Source organism: Schistocerca nitens, chromosome 1 (genome assembly GCF_023898315.1).
Source record: "Schistocerca nitens isolate TAMUIC-IGC-003100 chromosome 1, iqSchNite1.1, whole genome shotgun sequence".
NCBI lineage: Eukaryota > Metazoa > Arthropoda > Insecta > Orthoptera > Acrididae > Schistocerca > Schistocerca nitens.
Window position 1 is genome coordinate 38,092,184 of NC_064614.1, and position 14,311 is coordinate 38,106,494.

The 14,311-nt window shown below is 41.9% G+C and overlaps 2 protein-coding genes across 2 annotated transcripts in view; both read right to left on the reverse strand.

Moving 5' to 3' along the window:
- Positions 1–14,311, reverse strand: part of LOC126240775 (serine/threonine-protein phosphatase 6 regulatory ankyrin repeat subunit C-like) — an 881,520-nt gene that overhangs the window by 482,764 nt on the left and 384,445 nt on the right. The window lies entirely within an intron of this gene.
- LOC126240759 (serine/threonine-protein phosphatase 6 regulatory ankyrin repeat subunit B-like) overlaps positions 1–14,311 on the reverse strand; it is a 381,053-nt gene that overhangs the window by 59,233 nt on the left and 307,509 nt on the right. Inside the window, exon 16 of the mRNA XM_049947949.1 lies at positions 272–691. Within this exon, the coding sequence (XP_049803906.1) occupies positions 272–691 (420 nt within the window). The remainder of the gene's footprint in view (positions 1–271; positions 692–14,311) is intronic.

Below are 14,311 nucleotides of genomic sequence, written 5' to 3' on the forward strand. Positions count from 1 at the left end.
AAGAAAAGATGTGATGGAAAAAAGACTTACCCACAGCCTACACAGTTGTTTCCAGATGAATATTTCAATCACTATGTGTCCTGTGAGTGTTAATCCAGAAAGGTTAGCAGGACAGCTTCAGTAAAGCTTAGGAAATAGGAGAAGAATGTTACTGAGGATATTTTTCTGTTCTAGCATTAAGTTTCTTCTAATAAATTCTATTGTACATCAGCACAGACAATTTTGAAAATACTAGAAACAATGAGATGGGCTGGATAAGCCCTGATCATACCTCCACATTGCCAACACTGGATGCAATGTGTAAAGGTGTATTCCCTTTGTTGTCCTTAGCAGTGGGATTTGCCCCTGCTGCCAGCAAGATCTCTACTTCACGCTGTGCAGAGCTCCGGTGTGAACTGTGCTGCAAAAGTGTTGCAAGTGCTGTCTGTCCTTCCATATTTCTCTCATCTACAGATACCAGCTTCCGCATCACAATGTGCTCTATACACTTAAGTCTATTTTGGCCATATCTGGTTGCAAAGTGTAGAATAGTGTTCCCATGGTGGTCACAGCCCCAGGTTGAAGGCCAAATATCTATAAGATTGTCAATGCCCGTAGTGCTGCCAGCTAGAGCTGCTCGGTGTATGAGTCTCTGACCATCTTTATCACTTGCTGTTAAATCAGCTCCAGCAGCAACCAGTAATTCAGTAACCTGCAACAAATGCAATATTTCAGCATTATTATATTTTCAGTTTTATTTAATGAAGAGTTTTTCTGATAATGGCATTATGAGGACCATTCAATAATTAAACAGACAAATAGCTGCACAGCACAAATAGTTTATTAAATGAAACTTTTTGTCTATTTTCCCACATAAGTCTCACCAACTTCTATGAACTTGTTCCACATTCTTACAACTCTTCTTATCCCCTCTGCAAATAATTATTTACCTCAATCTCACAGCCTGTTTCATACTAGTTTCTTTATGTCTTTGTTGCTGTTGAACTTGATGCCACAAAAAGTTTCTTTCATTGGACCAGGCAGATAAAAATTAAAAGAAGCAAGATCAGGATTATAAGGAAGATGAAGTAGGACATTTAACCCACTTTTTCAATAGCTCATTGTGACATATGAGGTTGAGCACTGTAACAAAGAATAAGTACACCTTACCTCTGCTATCCCAGACATCACTTTCTCAGTTCAGGCTGGACTTAATTCTCAGTTGAGGTGTATAGTCTGTTGATAGTGCATTGTTCCTCCAATAATCACAGAAATCAAACCATGGGCACTCCAAAAGGAGGTTAACATCACCTTATCAGCTGAAAGTTGGGTTTTGAATTCCTTAACAATACACAATTCAGGATGTTTCCACAGCAAGCTTTGATTCTTGGGCTCCAGCTCAAGATTATTTTTCCAGGTTTCACAATAGGTTAAAATTCTGTCCAAAAATGCAACATCTACACTATTGGAATGGCTTGAACTTGGTGAAAATGTGAAATCTCCATTCTTTGTGATGAATGGTAAGCTTTACGGACACACACCTTCCACACAGTGTATGGTAATTCAGTTTGTTTTGAATGGTGAATAGTTGTGCCAACTTTTACTCAACAGTGTTTTAGCAATTTATTCACTTTTTAATTGTCAGTCTTCTTGCATAAGAGAATTAATGTCAGCATGCAATGCTGAGGTCAGTACTACTATTGGACACCTGTAATAGTGCTCAGTGGTTATACTTTTGTAACCACATTTAAACTTTCCCATCATGCATAAAATCTTGTACGGTCCATGTAACTACTGCTGTATTGTTCATTCAACCAAGAGAACATTTCCAAGGTAACCGAATAGATAAAAAGTTTACTCACCAAGCGGCGGCAGAAGAACACACATATAAAAAAGTATTGATACTATTTGTCCAAGCTTTAGGAACCAGTGGCTCCATCTTGTGGCAGAAAGGCTGAAAGATAAGGAAGAGGGGTGAAGGGAAAGGACTGGTGAGGTTTAGGACATAGGGAGAGTTCAGAAAAGTTGCCCAGAATCCCGGGTCAGGGAGACTTAGTGGGCAGGATGAGAGGATGAGCAGGGAAACAGACTGTTAGAGACTGCACCAGACAAGATTTGAAAAACTGAGAGCATAAAGATGAAGGTAGGGTGATATGCCAGACAGAGATTACTGCCTAAACATTGTACATAACATAGCCTTGAGCCAATGGTTTGATTTAGATCGACTGATGACATCTTTGCCATATGGACTCATGGGCAGACTGACTTCTTCAAATTCCTGGAATCTCTAAATACATTCTCCCACTTAAATTTCCTATGGTCCTATACCAAATACCATGCCACTTTCCTGGATGCTGACCTCATCAAAACTGAGAGTCAGCCTTACACTTCTGTTCACATTAAGCCTACAAACAAACAACACTGTTTATATTTTAATAATTGCCATTTTTCATGTAAAATATTCCATCACATACATCTTTTGCATTTGAGTAAAACATATTTGATCAGCTGCAGTCTCTTTACAGCAATACACCACCATTCTCACCTCAGCCTCTTCTGGAAACAATTATCCTTCTAGCCTAGTTCAAAAGCATATTTCCCGGGCTAATACATACAACCTCAATACTGCTCAGTCCTCCAAAAAACAACTTAGGATTACATCTCTTGTCACTTAGTGTTATCCAGGTTCTGACTGTATTAATCAACTTACTTCAATAAGGTTACGACTATCTAAAATCATGCCCAGAAATGAGGTCCGGTCTGTCTGACATTTTGCACACCATACCTAAAATAGCTTTTCATCACCCTCCCTATATTCACAATATCCTTTATCAGAACCTATGGTCCTTTGAACCCATTTAGCTACTCTATGGCGTATACCCCTGTGTCTCTTCCTGCTGTAACCATATTTGTCCTTCTACCATCACCTATACCAGCCCTTGTGAAGAAGCAACACGGAACATTCATACTTCCCCTCCTGTTTTGCCATTTGCCTCCTTAAAATTCATTTTTTCATGTCTGACTAATTACCATCAAAGAATATACTACCAGATCTAACTCTGTGCTTAGTTTATAATAGAGGGAAACATTCCATGTGGGAAAAATATATCTAAAAACACAGATGATGTGACTTACTGAACGAAAGTGCTGGCAGGTGCTTATATAATTGATTTTCTAATTTTTTTGACTATTCCTAGTTAGTATCTTTTGTTATAGGCTGAAATCAGTAATAGTTTCATAACTTAAAGTCTATTGTTGACTTGTAAACAAATATAAATTCTGTACTAATTATAAACACTTGTAGAAACAACTAGTAGTATTCTTCAAGGATCTATTTCTCTCTATTTGAAAACATGTTAGCAAAGCCAGCTCTAAATTAATTCCAAAGTAAATAACAGTTTCCAGAATGAGATTTTCACTCTGCAGTGGAGAGTGTGCTGATATGAAACTTCTTGACAGATTAAAACTATGTGCTGGACTGAGATTCGAACTCAGGACCTTTGGCTTTCGCAGGCAAGTGTTCTACCAACTGATCTACCCAAGCACGACTCACAACCTGTCCTCACAGCTTCAATTCTGCCAGTACCTGTATATGTTAATTTCATCATTTAAACAAATAATTCACCCTAACTCTTGTAGTAGAAGAAACTGTTAAAAAGATGCCATTTTTGATGATTTCAGTTAATTTACTGAGTTAAGTTTTAATTGTAATTTTTGTAAATTAAACATCAAACAATGTGTAGTTTCAGTGCCTTTTATTGTGTGGGTGTATAAAGGCCCGGTTTTTGGTCAAGAGTCAGTCAGTCCATCGCCGAGTTTCAGACGAGTAAACTGTATTGGTTAGATTAACAACAATGCATCTACATAACTGTGAAATAAGTGTTACTCCAATAGGCCATGTATTAAAACAATGGCAGTGTCTGTTTAAATTTATCTAAAAGACTGGGAACTGTGTAGTTAGGTTTTTACTGCTCGCAGATGTTCAACAGTAAACTATTGTAGCAGTATGTGGATGCTTGCCTGAAACCTATTAATGAGGCTTATCGAAAGTTTAACAAATGTGCACTGGCCATATAACTGTGTAATATGTTGGGGGTGGGGGGCGGGGGGTTAGTGAACAGTGAAAGTAAAGGACTGTGAAACGCAACAGTGGTACCTGTTGGCTACACCATTTACAAGACTCAGTGCTGCACTTCCTCCCCCTATCTTATCAGCCAGCATCACAACGCAATACATCGACACCGAGGACCATCAACAAAGATATAAAGCACACGAATATCACATGTGGTGTCTCGGGTGAGGACTATTATAGTTGGGCAGGATAAACTAGGACTTGCGAACTTTGAACAGTGAACTTCAGAGTGGTTTGCAGTTCAGTTTTAATGAAGGAGATGCCACAGACTATCAGCGCATGGGTTTCATGGCCACAGTAAGACAGCAGACAATCAGCAAGCGAGTTCTATGGAAACAGCCACTGAGTACACGAGCAGCCAAGAGATAAACAAGATGCCCCAGCAAGATAATTACAACTTGCAGCAGCCATGCAGTGCAGATGACGTATGGAGATGGCAGCAGCAGCAGTGGACGAGTGATTGAAAAATAAGGTAATTTCATGGAAAAGCCATTTTATATTAAGTGATACATAATGAGTGGCCTTAGCAAACATGACAGTGAGATGGAGGACAATAGGCAACAGAGAATTGGTGTGGAAATTGATAATGAAGCTGTGGAGGTTAAGGTTTTAAATGAACTAAAAGGTTTAACAGGGGCTGGTTCTGTAGAAGTTTGTAGTTATAAATCAGTTGCCTCAGTCAGAATCGGATGAGCTTCATGTAGCTGAAGCTGCAGAAAGGGCACAAAAAGCTTTCAAGGACTTGAAAAAAGTAGGGAAATTTGTAAAGAGAAAGAAAGTTCTGTTGTTAGGTAGTTCCTATCGGAGAGGTGTTGGCCAACTACTGCAGGAAAATCTAGGTCCAGAGTACCAGGTCACAAACTTTTTCAAGCCTAGTGCAGATCTGGGTCAGGTAACAGAGGATGTAGGTTCTTTACGCAAGGATGTAACGAAGGAGGATGCGTGGTTATAGTGGGTGGTCCGGGAAATAGCATTGACAGAGACTCTGAATATTCCATAGAGAGTGACCTGGTGAAGATAGCATCAGCAACGAAGGATACCAGTGTGGGATTTGTGTCTGTGTTGAGACGCCATGATCGGCCTAATTTGATCTCTTCTGTAGGGAGGGTAAACATGGAGTTGGAGTGGCTGCTTAGGACAGATATAGGGTCCCAATTGGTTTGATTCCTGTGGATGCTATTGGTAGGTGGGACTACACTAGTCATGGCCTTCACCTCAGTAGGAAAGGGAAAGGAAAACTGCCTGGGTTGATTGCAGAAAACTTAAGGGGGGACACTGTCACAAGTGGTAAAATACCAGTGGTCACAGGTGTCAGAGGGATGCCTTTTTTTAGGATAGGCAAGGGGGAAAGCAACGAAGCATACCAGTGTGGGATTTGTGTCTGTGTTGAGACGCCATGATCGGCCTAATTTGATCTCTTCTGTAGGGAGGGTAAACATGGAGTTGGGAGAGCCAGTCATGACAAAGCTCTACCATCTGGTGAGCAAGATGTATGAGACAGGCGAAATACCCACAGACTTCAAGAAGAATATAATAATTCCAATCCCAAAGAAAGCAGGTGTTGACAAATGTGAAAATTACCGAACTATCAGTTTAATAAGTCACAGCTGCAAAATACTAACGCGAATTCTTTACAGACGAATGGAAAAACTGGTAGAAGCGAACCTCGGGGAAGATCAGTTTGGATTCCGTAGAAATGTTGGAACTCGTGAGGCAATACTAACCTTACGACTTATCTTAGAAGAAAGATTAAGAAAAGGCAAACCTACGTTTCTAGCATTTGTAGACGTAGAGAAAGCTTTTGACAACGTTAACTGGAATACTCTCTTTCAAATTCTGAAGGTGGTAGGGGTAAAATACAGGGAGCGAAAGGCTATTTACAATTTGTACAGAAACCAGATGGCAGTTATAAGAGTCGAGGGGCATGAAAGGGAAGCAGTGGTTGGGAAAGGAGTGAGACAGGGTTGTAGCCTCTCCCCGATGTTATTCAATCTGTATATTGAGCAAGCAGTGAAGGAAACAAATGAAAAATGCGGAGTAGGTATTAAAATCCATGGAAAAGAAATAAAAACTTTGAGGTTCGCCGATGACATTGTAATTCTGTCAGAGACAGCAAAGGACTTGGAAGAGCAGTTGAACGGAATGGACAGTGTCTTGAAAGGAGGATATAAGATGAACATCAACCAAAACAAAACGAGGATAATGGAATGTAGTCAAATTAAATCGGGGGATGCTGAGGGGATTAGATTAGGAAATGAGACACTTAAAGTAGTAAAGGAGTTTTGCTATTTGGGGAGCAAAATAACTGATGATGGTCGAAGTAGAGAGGATATAAAATGTAGACTGGCAATGGCAAGGAAAGCGTTTCTGAAGAAGAGAAATTTGTTAACATCGAGTATAGATTTAAGTGTCAGGAAGTCGTTTCTGAAAGTATTTGTATGGAGTGTAGCCATGTATGGAAGTGAAACATGGACGATAACCAGTTTGGACAAGAAGAGAATAGAAGCTTTCGAAATGTGGTGCTATAGAAGAATGCTGAAGATAAGGTGGGTAGATCACGTAACTAATGAGGAGGTATTGAATAGGATTGGGGAGAAGAGAAGTTTGTGGCACAACTTGACCAGAAGAAGGGATCGGTTGGTAGGACATGTTTTGAGGCATCAAGGGATCACAAATTTAGCATTGGAGGGCAGCGTGGAGGGTAAAAATCGTAGAGGGAGACCAAGAGATCAATACACTAAGCAGATTCAGAAGGATGTAGGTTGCAGTAGGTACTGGGAGATGAAGAAGCTTGCACAGGATAGAGTAGCATGGAGAGCTGCATCAAACCAGTCTCAGGACTGAAGACCACAACAACAACAACAAGGGGGAAAGAAAACGAGTTTTAAGAGAGAGTGGCAGACACACTCAGTTTGAGAAAACAGATGAACAGGAGTCAGATTTTAGCATACAGCCTCCATTTAAACAATGTTTAACAGAAAGTAATCAGAAACTTCCAGTTTATCTTCACCAAAGCAGTTATAATCCCATTAGTATGCAGTATCAGTTATCTTTATTACACTAGAACATTCCGGGACTCAGAAATAAAGTTGCTGAACTACTCATTCGTATCGATGAAATGAATTCATCTAACCAAATTGACATAATCTGCCTCTCTGAACATCAAGTGACCACTGGTATAGATATGTTAGACATTTCAGGATTTAAGCTAGCTTCCTACTTCTGCAGAGTAGATATAGATGGAGGAGGAGTTGCCACATTTATTAAAAACTGCCATAAATTCAAGAACATTGACATTAATAAATTCTGTTTAGAGCAGCATCTAGAAGCATGTGCAACAGAAGTAGAGTTCCATAACAGATCATATATAATAGTAACTATTTACCGAGCACCTGCAGGAAATTATAATCTATTCATAAATCATCTAGAAGCTCTTCTGCGTTATTTAACAGGAAGAAACAAAGAAATTTTGATTGCTGGTGACTTTAATACAGATTTTCTAATGCAATCTTCCAGTAAACATTTACTGCAGTACGTGATGTTGTCTTTCGATCTAACTCACACTGTAAACTTTCCCACTAGGATCACTAAATCCTCAAGGACAGCCACTGATAACATTATTATAGACAAATCAAAGGAACAAAATCATATCATAAAACCTGTTATAAATAGACTATCAGATCATGATATGCAGCTCCTTGTTTTAGATTTAAATTCTAAGCAGATTATCAAGACTGCTAAATCTGAGTACAGGAGAGTATTCAATCAACCAAAAATTGAGTGTTTTAGAAAACTGCTGAAAGATATGAACTGGAAAGATGTTTATAGTGCTCATGACATGAAAGACAAATATAACACATTCATGAACAATGTCAGTACCATGTTTGAGAACTGTTTTCCTCTAAAAGTTACTCAAAATAAACAGAAGTCTAATAAAACCATGGATCACACAAGGAATAAAGATTTCCTGTAAGATAAAAAGGAAAATGTATCTGTTGACAAAGAATAGCTCCAATGCTGATGATTTAGCTAAATACAAGGAATACTGTAAAATATTAAAAAAAGTAATTCAGACATCTAAACAAATGCACTACGAGAAGAAGATAGCAATGTCAGGGAAGAAAATAAAAACAATATGGGATATAGTGAAAGAGGAGACTGGTAGAACCAGAAAGGAACAAGAGCAAATAGCACTAAGGATAGATGACACATTAGTAACCGATGGGCATAGTGTGGCAAATCTATTTAACAAGTACTTTATATCCGTTACTGATAGAATGGGATTGTCAGGATTAGTAAATAATGCCCTTGAATATCTGAAACTAGCCTTTACAAATAGCTTCAGGTACATGAATATGTCACTCATTTCACCAAAAGAAATAACTTCCATAATAAAATCTTTAAAAACAAAGCATTCCAGTGGTTACGATGAAATATCAACAAAGTTAATTAAGGCTGTTCTTGTGAGTTTAGTACAATTCTAAGTTACTTGTGTAACCAGTCAATTATAACTGGGACATTTCCTGACTCGCTAAAATATGCAGATGTTAAGCCTCTATTCAAGAAAGGGGATAAAGAGATACCATCAAACTACAGACTGATTTCACTTTTGCCAGCATTCTCAAAAATTTTAGAAAAACTAATGTACAGGCAGCTTCTCAACCATCTGACCACAAATAACATATTATCAAGAACACAGTTTGGATTTCTGAAGGGTTCTGATATCGAAAAGGCTATTTACACCTACAGTGAAAATTAACTTAATTCATTAAATAACAAGTTACAAGCAGCAGGTATTTTCTGTGATTTGTCAAAGGCATTCGATTGTGTGAACCACAACATCCTTTTAAATAAATTAGAATTCTATGGTGTCACGGGCAGTGCTGCAAAATGGTTCAAGTCATACATCGCTAACAGGAAACAAAGGGTGTCAGTGCAAGGGACTAGTGAATTAAGTCATCAGTCATCATCAGAATGGGAAGAAATTACATGTGGTGTCCCACAAGGATCCATCTTAGGGCCATTGCTTACCTTAGGGGGAAAAATGGACAGGTATACACTCGCACACACACACATATCCATCCACACATATACAGACACAAGCAGACATATTTAAAGACAAAGAGTTTCGGCAGAGATGTCAGTCAAGGACGAAGTGCAGAGGCAAAGATGATGTTGAATGACAGGTGAGGTATGAGTGACGGCAACTTGAAATTAGCGGAGATTGAGGCCTTGTGGGTAACGGGAAGAGAGGATATATTGAAGGGTAAGTTCCCATCTCCGGAGTTCGGATAGGTTGGTGTTGGTGGGAAGTATCCAGATAACCCGGACGGTGTAACACTGCACCAATGGCTCTGAGCACTATGGGACTCAACATCTTAGGTCATAAGTCCCCTAGAACTTAGAACTACTTAAACCTAACTAACCTAAGGACATCACACACACCCATGCCCGAGGCAGGATTCGAACCTGCGACCGTAGCAGTCCCGCGGTTCCGGACTGCAACGCCAGAACCGCTAGACCACCGCGGCCGGCTCACTGCACCAAGATGTGCTGGCCGTGCACCAAGGCATGTTTAGCCACAGGGTGATCCTCATTACCAACAAACACTGTCTGCCTGTGTCCATTCATGCGAATGGACAGTTTGTTGCTGGTCATTCCCACATAGAATGCATCACAGTGTAGGCAGGTCAGTTGGTAGATCACGTGGGTGCTTTCACACATGGCTCTGCCTTTGATCGTGTACACCCTCCGGGTTACAGGACTGGAGTAGGTGGTGGTGGGAGGGTGCATGGGACCGGTTTTACACCAGGGGCGGTTACAAGGGTGGGACCCAGAGGGTAGGGAAGAAGGTTTGGGGATTTCATAGGGATGAACTAAGAGGTTACGAAGGTTAGGTGGACGGCGGAAAAACACTCTTGGTGGAGTGGGGAGGATTTCATGAAGGATGGATGTCATTTCAGGGCAGGATTTGAGGAAGTCGTATCCCTGCTGGAGAGCCACATTCAGAATCTGATCCAGTCCCGGAAAGTATCCTGTCACAAGTGGGGCACTTTTGTGGTTCTTCTGTGGGAGGTTCTGGGTTTGAGAGGATGAGGAAGTGGCTCTGGTTATTTGCTTCTGTACCAGGTCGGGAGGGTAGTTGCGGGATGCGAAAGGTGTTGTCAGGTTGTTTGTGTAATGCTTCAGGGATTCCGGACTGGAGCAGATTCGTTTGCCACGAAGACCTAGGCTGTAGGGAAGGGACCGTTTGATGTGGAATTGGTGGCAGCTGTCATAATAGAGGTACTGTTGCTTGTTGGTGGGTTTGATGTGGACGGAAGTGTGAAGCTGGCCATTGGACAGGTGGAGGTCAACATCAAGGAAAGTGGCATGGGATTTGGAGTAGGACCAGGTGAATCTGATGGAACCAAAGGAGATGAGGTTGGAGAGGAAATTCTGGAGTTCTTCTTCACTGTGAGTCCAGATCATGAAGATGTCATCAATAAATCTGTACCAAACTTTGGGTTGGCAGGCCTGGGTAACCAAGAAGGCTTCCTCTAAGCGACCCATGAATAGGTTGGCGTACGAAGGGGCCATCCTGGTACCCATGGCTGTTCCCTTTAATTGCTGGTATGTCTGGTCTTGAAAAGTGAAGAAGTTGTGGGTCAGGATGAAGCTGGCTAAGGTAATGAGGAAAGAGGTTTTAGGTAGGATGGCAGGTGATCGGCGTGAAAGGAAGTGCTCCATCGCAGCGAGGCCCTGGACGTGCGGGATATTTGTGTATAAGGAAGTGGCATCAATGGTTACAAGGATGGTTTCTGGGGGTAACAGATTGGGTAAGGATTCCAGGCGTTCGAGAAAGTGGTTGGTGTCTTTGATGAAGGATGAAGGATGAAGGATGGGAGACTGCATGTAATAGGTTGAAGGTGTTGATCTACACCTTAGCCAGCTTCATCCTGACCCACAACTTATTCACTTTTGAAGACCAGACATACCAACAATTAAAGGGAACAGCCATGGGTACCAGGATGGCACCTTCGTACGCCAACCTACTCATGGGTCGCTTAGAGGAAGCCTTCTTGGTTACCCAGGCCTGCCAACCCAAAGTTTGGTACAGATTTATTGATGACATCTTCATGATCTGGACTCACAGTGAAGAAGAACTCCAGAATTTCCTCTCCAACCTCAACTCCTTTGGTTCCATCAGATTCACCTGGTCCTACTCCAAATCCCATGCCACTTTCCTTGATGTTGACCTCCACCTGTCCAATGGCCAGCTTCACACGTCCGTCCACATCAAACCCACCAACAAGCAACAGTACCTCCATTACGACAGCTGTCACCCATTCACATCAAACGGTCCCTTCCCTACAGCCTAGGTCTTCGTGGCAAACGAATCTGCTCCAGTCCGGAATCCCTGAAGCATTACACCAACAACCTGACAACAGCTTTCGCATCCCGCAACTACCCTCCCGACCTGGTACAGAAGCAAATAACCAGAGCCACTTCCTCATCCTCTCAAACCCAGAACCTCCCACAGAAGAACCACAAAAGTGCCCCACTTGTGACAGGATACTTTCCGGGACTGGATCAGATTCTGAATGTGGCTCTCCAGCAGGGATACGACTTCCTCAAATCCTGCCCTGAAATGACATCCATCCTTCATGAAATCCCCCCCACTCCACCAAGAGTGTCTTTCCGCTGTCCACCTAACCTTTGTAACCTGTTAGTTCATCCCTATGAAATCCCCAAACCACCTTCCCTACCCTCTGGCTCCTACCCTTGTAACCGCCCCCGGTGTAAAACTTGTCCCATGCACCCTCCCACCACCACCTACTCCAGTCCTGTAACCCGGAGGGTGTACACGATCAAAGGCAGAACCACGTGTGAAAGCCGCCACGTGATCTACCAACTGACCTGCCTACACGGTGATGCATGCTATGTGGGAATGACCAGCAACAAACTGTCCATTCGCATGAATGGACACAGGCAGACAGTGTTTGTTGGTAATGAGGATCACCCTGTGGCTCAACATGCCTTGGTGCACGGCCAGCACATCTTGGCGCAGTGTTACACCGTCCGGGTTATCTGGATAATTCCCACTAACACCAACCTATTCGAGCTCCGGAGATGGGAACTTGCTCTACAATATATCCTCTCTTCTCGTTATCCACCAGGCCTCAATCTCCGCTAATTTCAAGTTGCCGCCACTCATACCTCACCTGTCATTCAACAACGTCCTTGCCTCTGCACTTCTGCCTCGACTGACATCTCTGCCCAAACTCTTTGTCTTTAAATATGTCTGCTTGTGAGATGTCTGCTTGTGTCTGTATATGTGTGGATGGATATGTGTGTGTGTGTGTGCGAGTGTATACCCGACCTTTTTTCCCCCTAAGGTAAGTCTTTCCACTCCTGGGATTGCAATGACTCCTTACCTTCTCCCTTAAAACCCACATCCTTTCGTCTTTCCCTCTCCTTCCCTCTTTCCTGATGAGGCAACAGTTTGTTGCGAAAGCTTGAATTCTGTGTGTATGTTTGTGTGTCTGTCGACCTGCCAGCACTTTCATTTGGTAAGTCACATCACACACAAGATGATGTGACTTACCAAATGAAAGTGCTGGCAGGTCGACAGACACACAAACAAACACAAACATACACACAAAATTCAAGCTTTCGCAACAAACTGTTGCCTCATCAGGAAAGAGGGAAGGAGAGGGAAAGACGAAAGTAAGTGGGTTTTAAGGGAGAGGGTAAGGAGTCATTCCAATCCTGGGAGCGGAAAGACTTACCTTAGGGGGAAAAAAGGACGGGTATACACTCGCACACACACACACACATATCCATCCACACATATACAGACACAAGCAGACATATGTCTGAAATATGTCATCAGTCCCTAAGCTTACACACTACTTAACCTAAATTATCCTAAGGACAAACACATACACCCATGCCCGAGGGAGGACTCGAACCTCCACCGGGACCAGCCACACAGCCCATGACTGCAGTGCCTTAGACTTTAAAATCTCATTTTGCTCGTTTTATCTGCTCTGGGCGGACGTCAAAAGACACCCGTTTCAGACCACTCGGCTAATCCCACACGGCAATTCATCAACAATGACATTTTTCGTTGAACAGGTGGAACAGTTTCAGAGCTCTCATGGAATTTTATTTCTTATGTCGGAATATTTCATGATAAAATATAGTTTTCATGATACAATATGAATCCCACACATCCATAAATTTTCAGAATGTTGGTATCTTAGATTCAGCCCAAATATGACCATTGTTCTACTTTCTCCACATCTTTCTAAAATATTTCTTGTAACATAAGTTTTTATTAAATAATTTCTTTATTTTATAGCAGCTGGCAAGAATTTTCTTTTGGAAAGTACTCCCATCATATTCTAGAGCAAAATTAGAGATGTCCAATTTTTTTTTTTTTTTTTTTTTTTTTTTTTTTTTTTTTTTTTTACTGATATTTGAAATTAGCACTGACTGGAGTAGGAGAAGTATAGTGTTTAACGTCCTGTCAACAACAAATCCACTAGAGAAAGAGCACAAGCTCCAGTTAGGAAAGGATGGTGAAGGAAATCAGCCATGCCCTTTCAAAAGATCCATTCCAGCATTTGCCTGAAGCAATTTAGGGAAATCATGGAAAACCTAAATCAGGATGGCCGGAAAGGGTTTGAACCATTGCCACCTCACTTGGTATAACTAACTGGCAGTGATGTAGGACAGTGAGTTGACTTATGTGCCTCTTTTCATGACAGCTGCTATATAAATGTTTTTATATTATCAAATCTTCCCCCATGAACCATGGACCTTGCCGTTGTAGGGGAGGCTTGCGTGCCTCAGCAATACAGATGGCCGTACCGTAGGTGCAACCACAACGGAGGGGTATCTGTTGAGAGGCCAGACAAACATGTGGTTCCTGAAGAGGGGCAGCAGCCTTTTCAGTACTTGCAGGGGCAACAGTCTGGATGATTGACTGATCTGGCCTTGTAACATTAACCACAACGGCCTTGCTGTGCTGGTACTGCGAACGGCTGAAAGCAAGGGGAAACTACAGCCGTAATTTTTCCCGAGGACAGGCAGCTTTACTGTATGATTAAATGATGATGGCGTCCTCTTGGGTAAAATATTCCGGAGGTAAAATAGTCCCCCATTCGGATCTCCGGGCGGGGACTACTCAAGAGGACGTCGTTATCAGGAGAA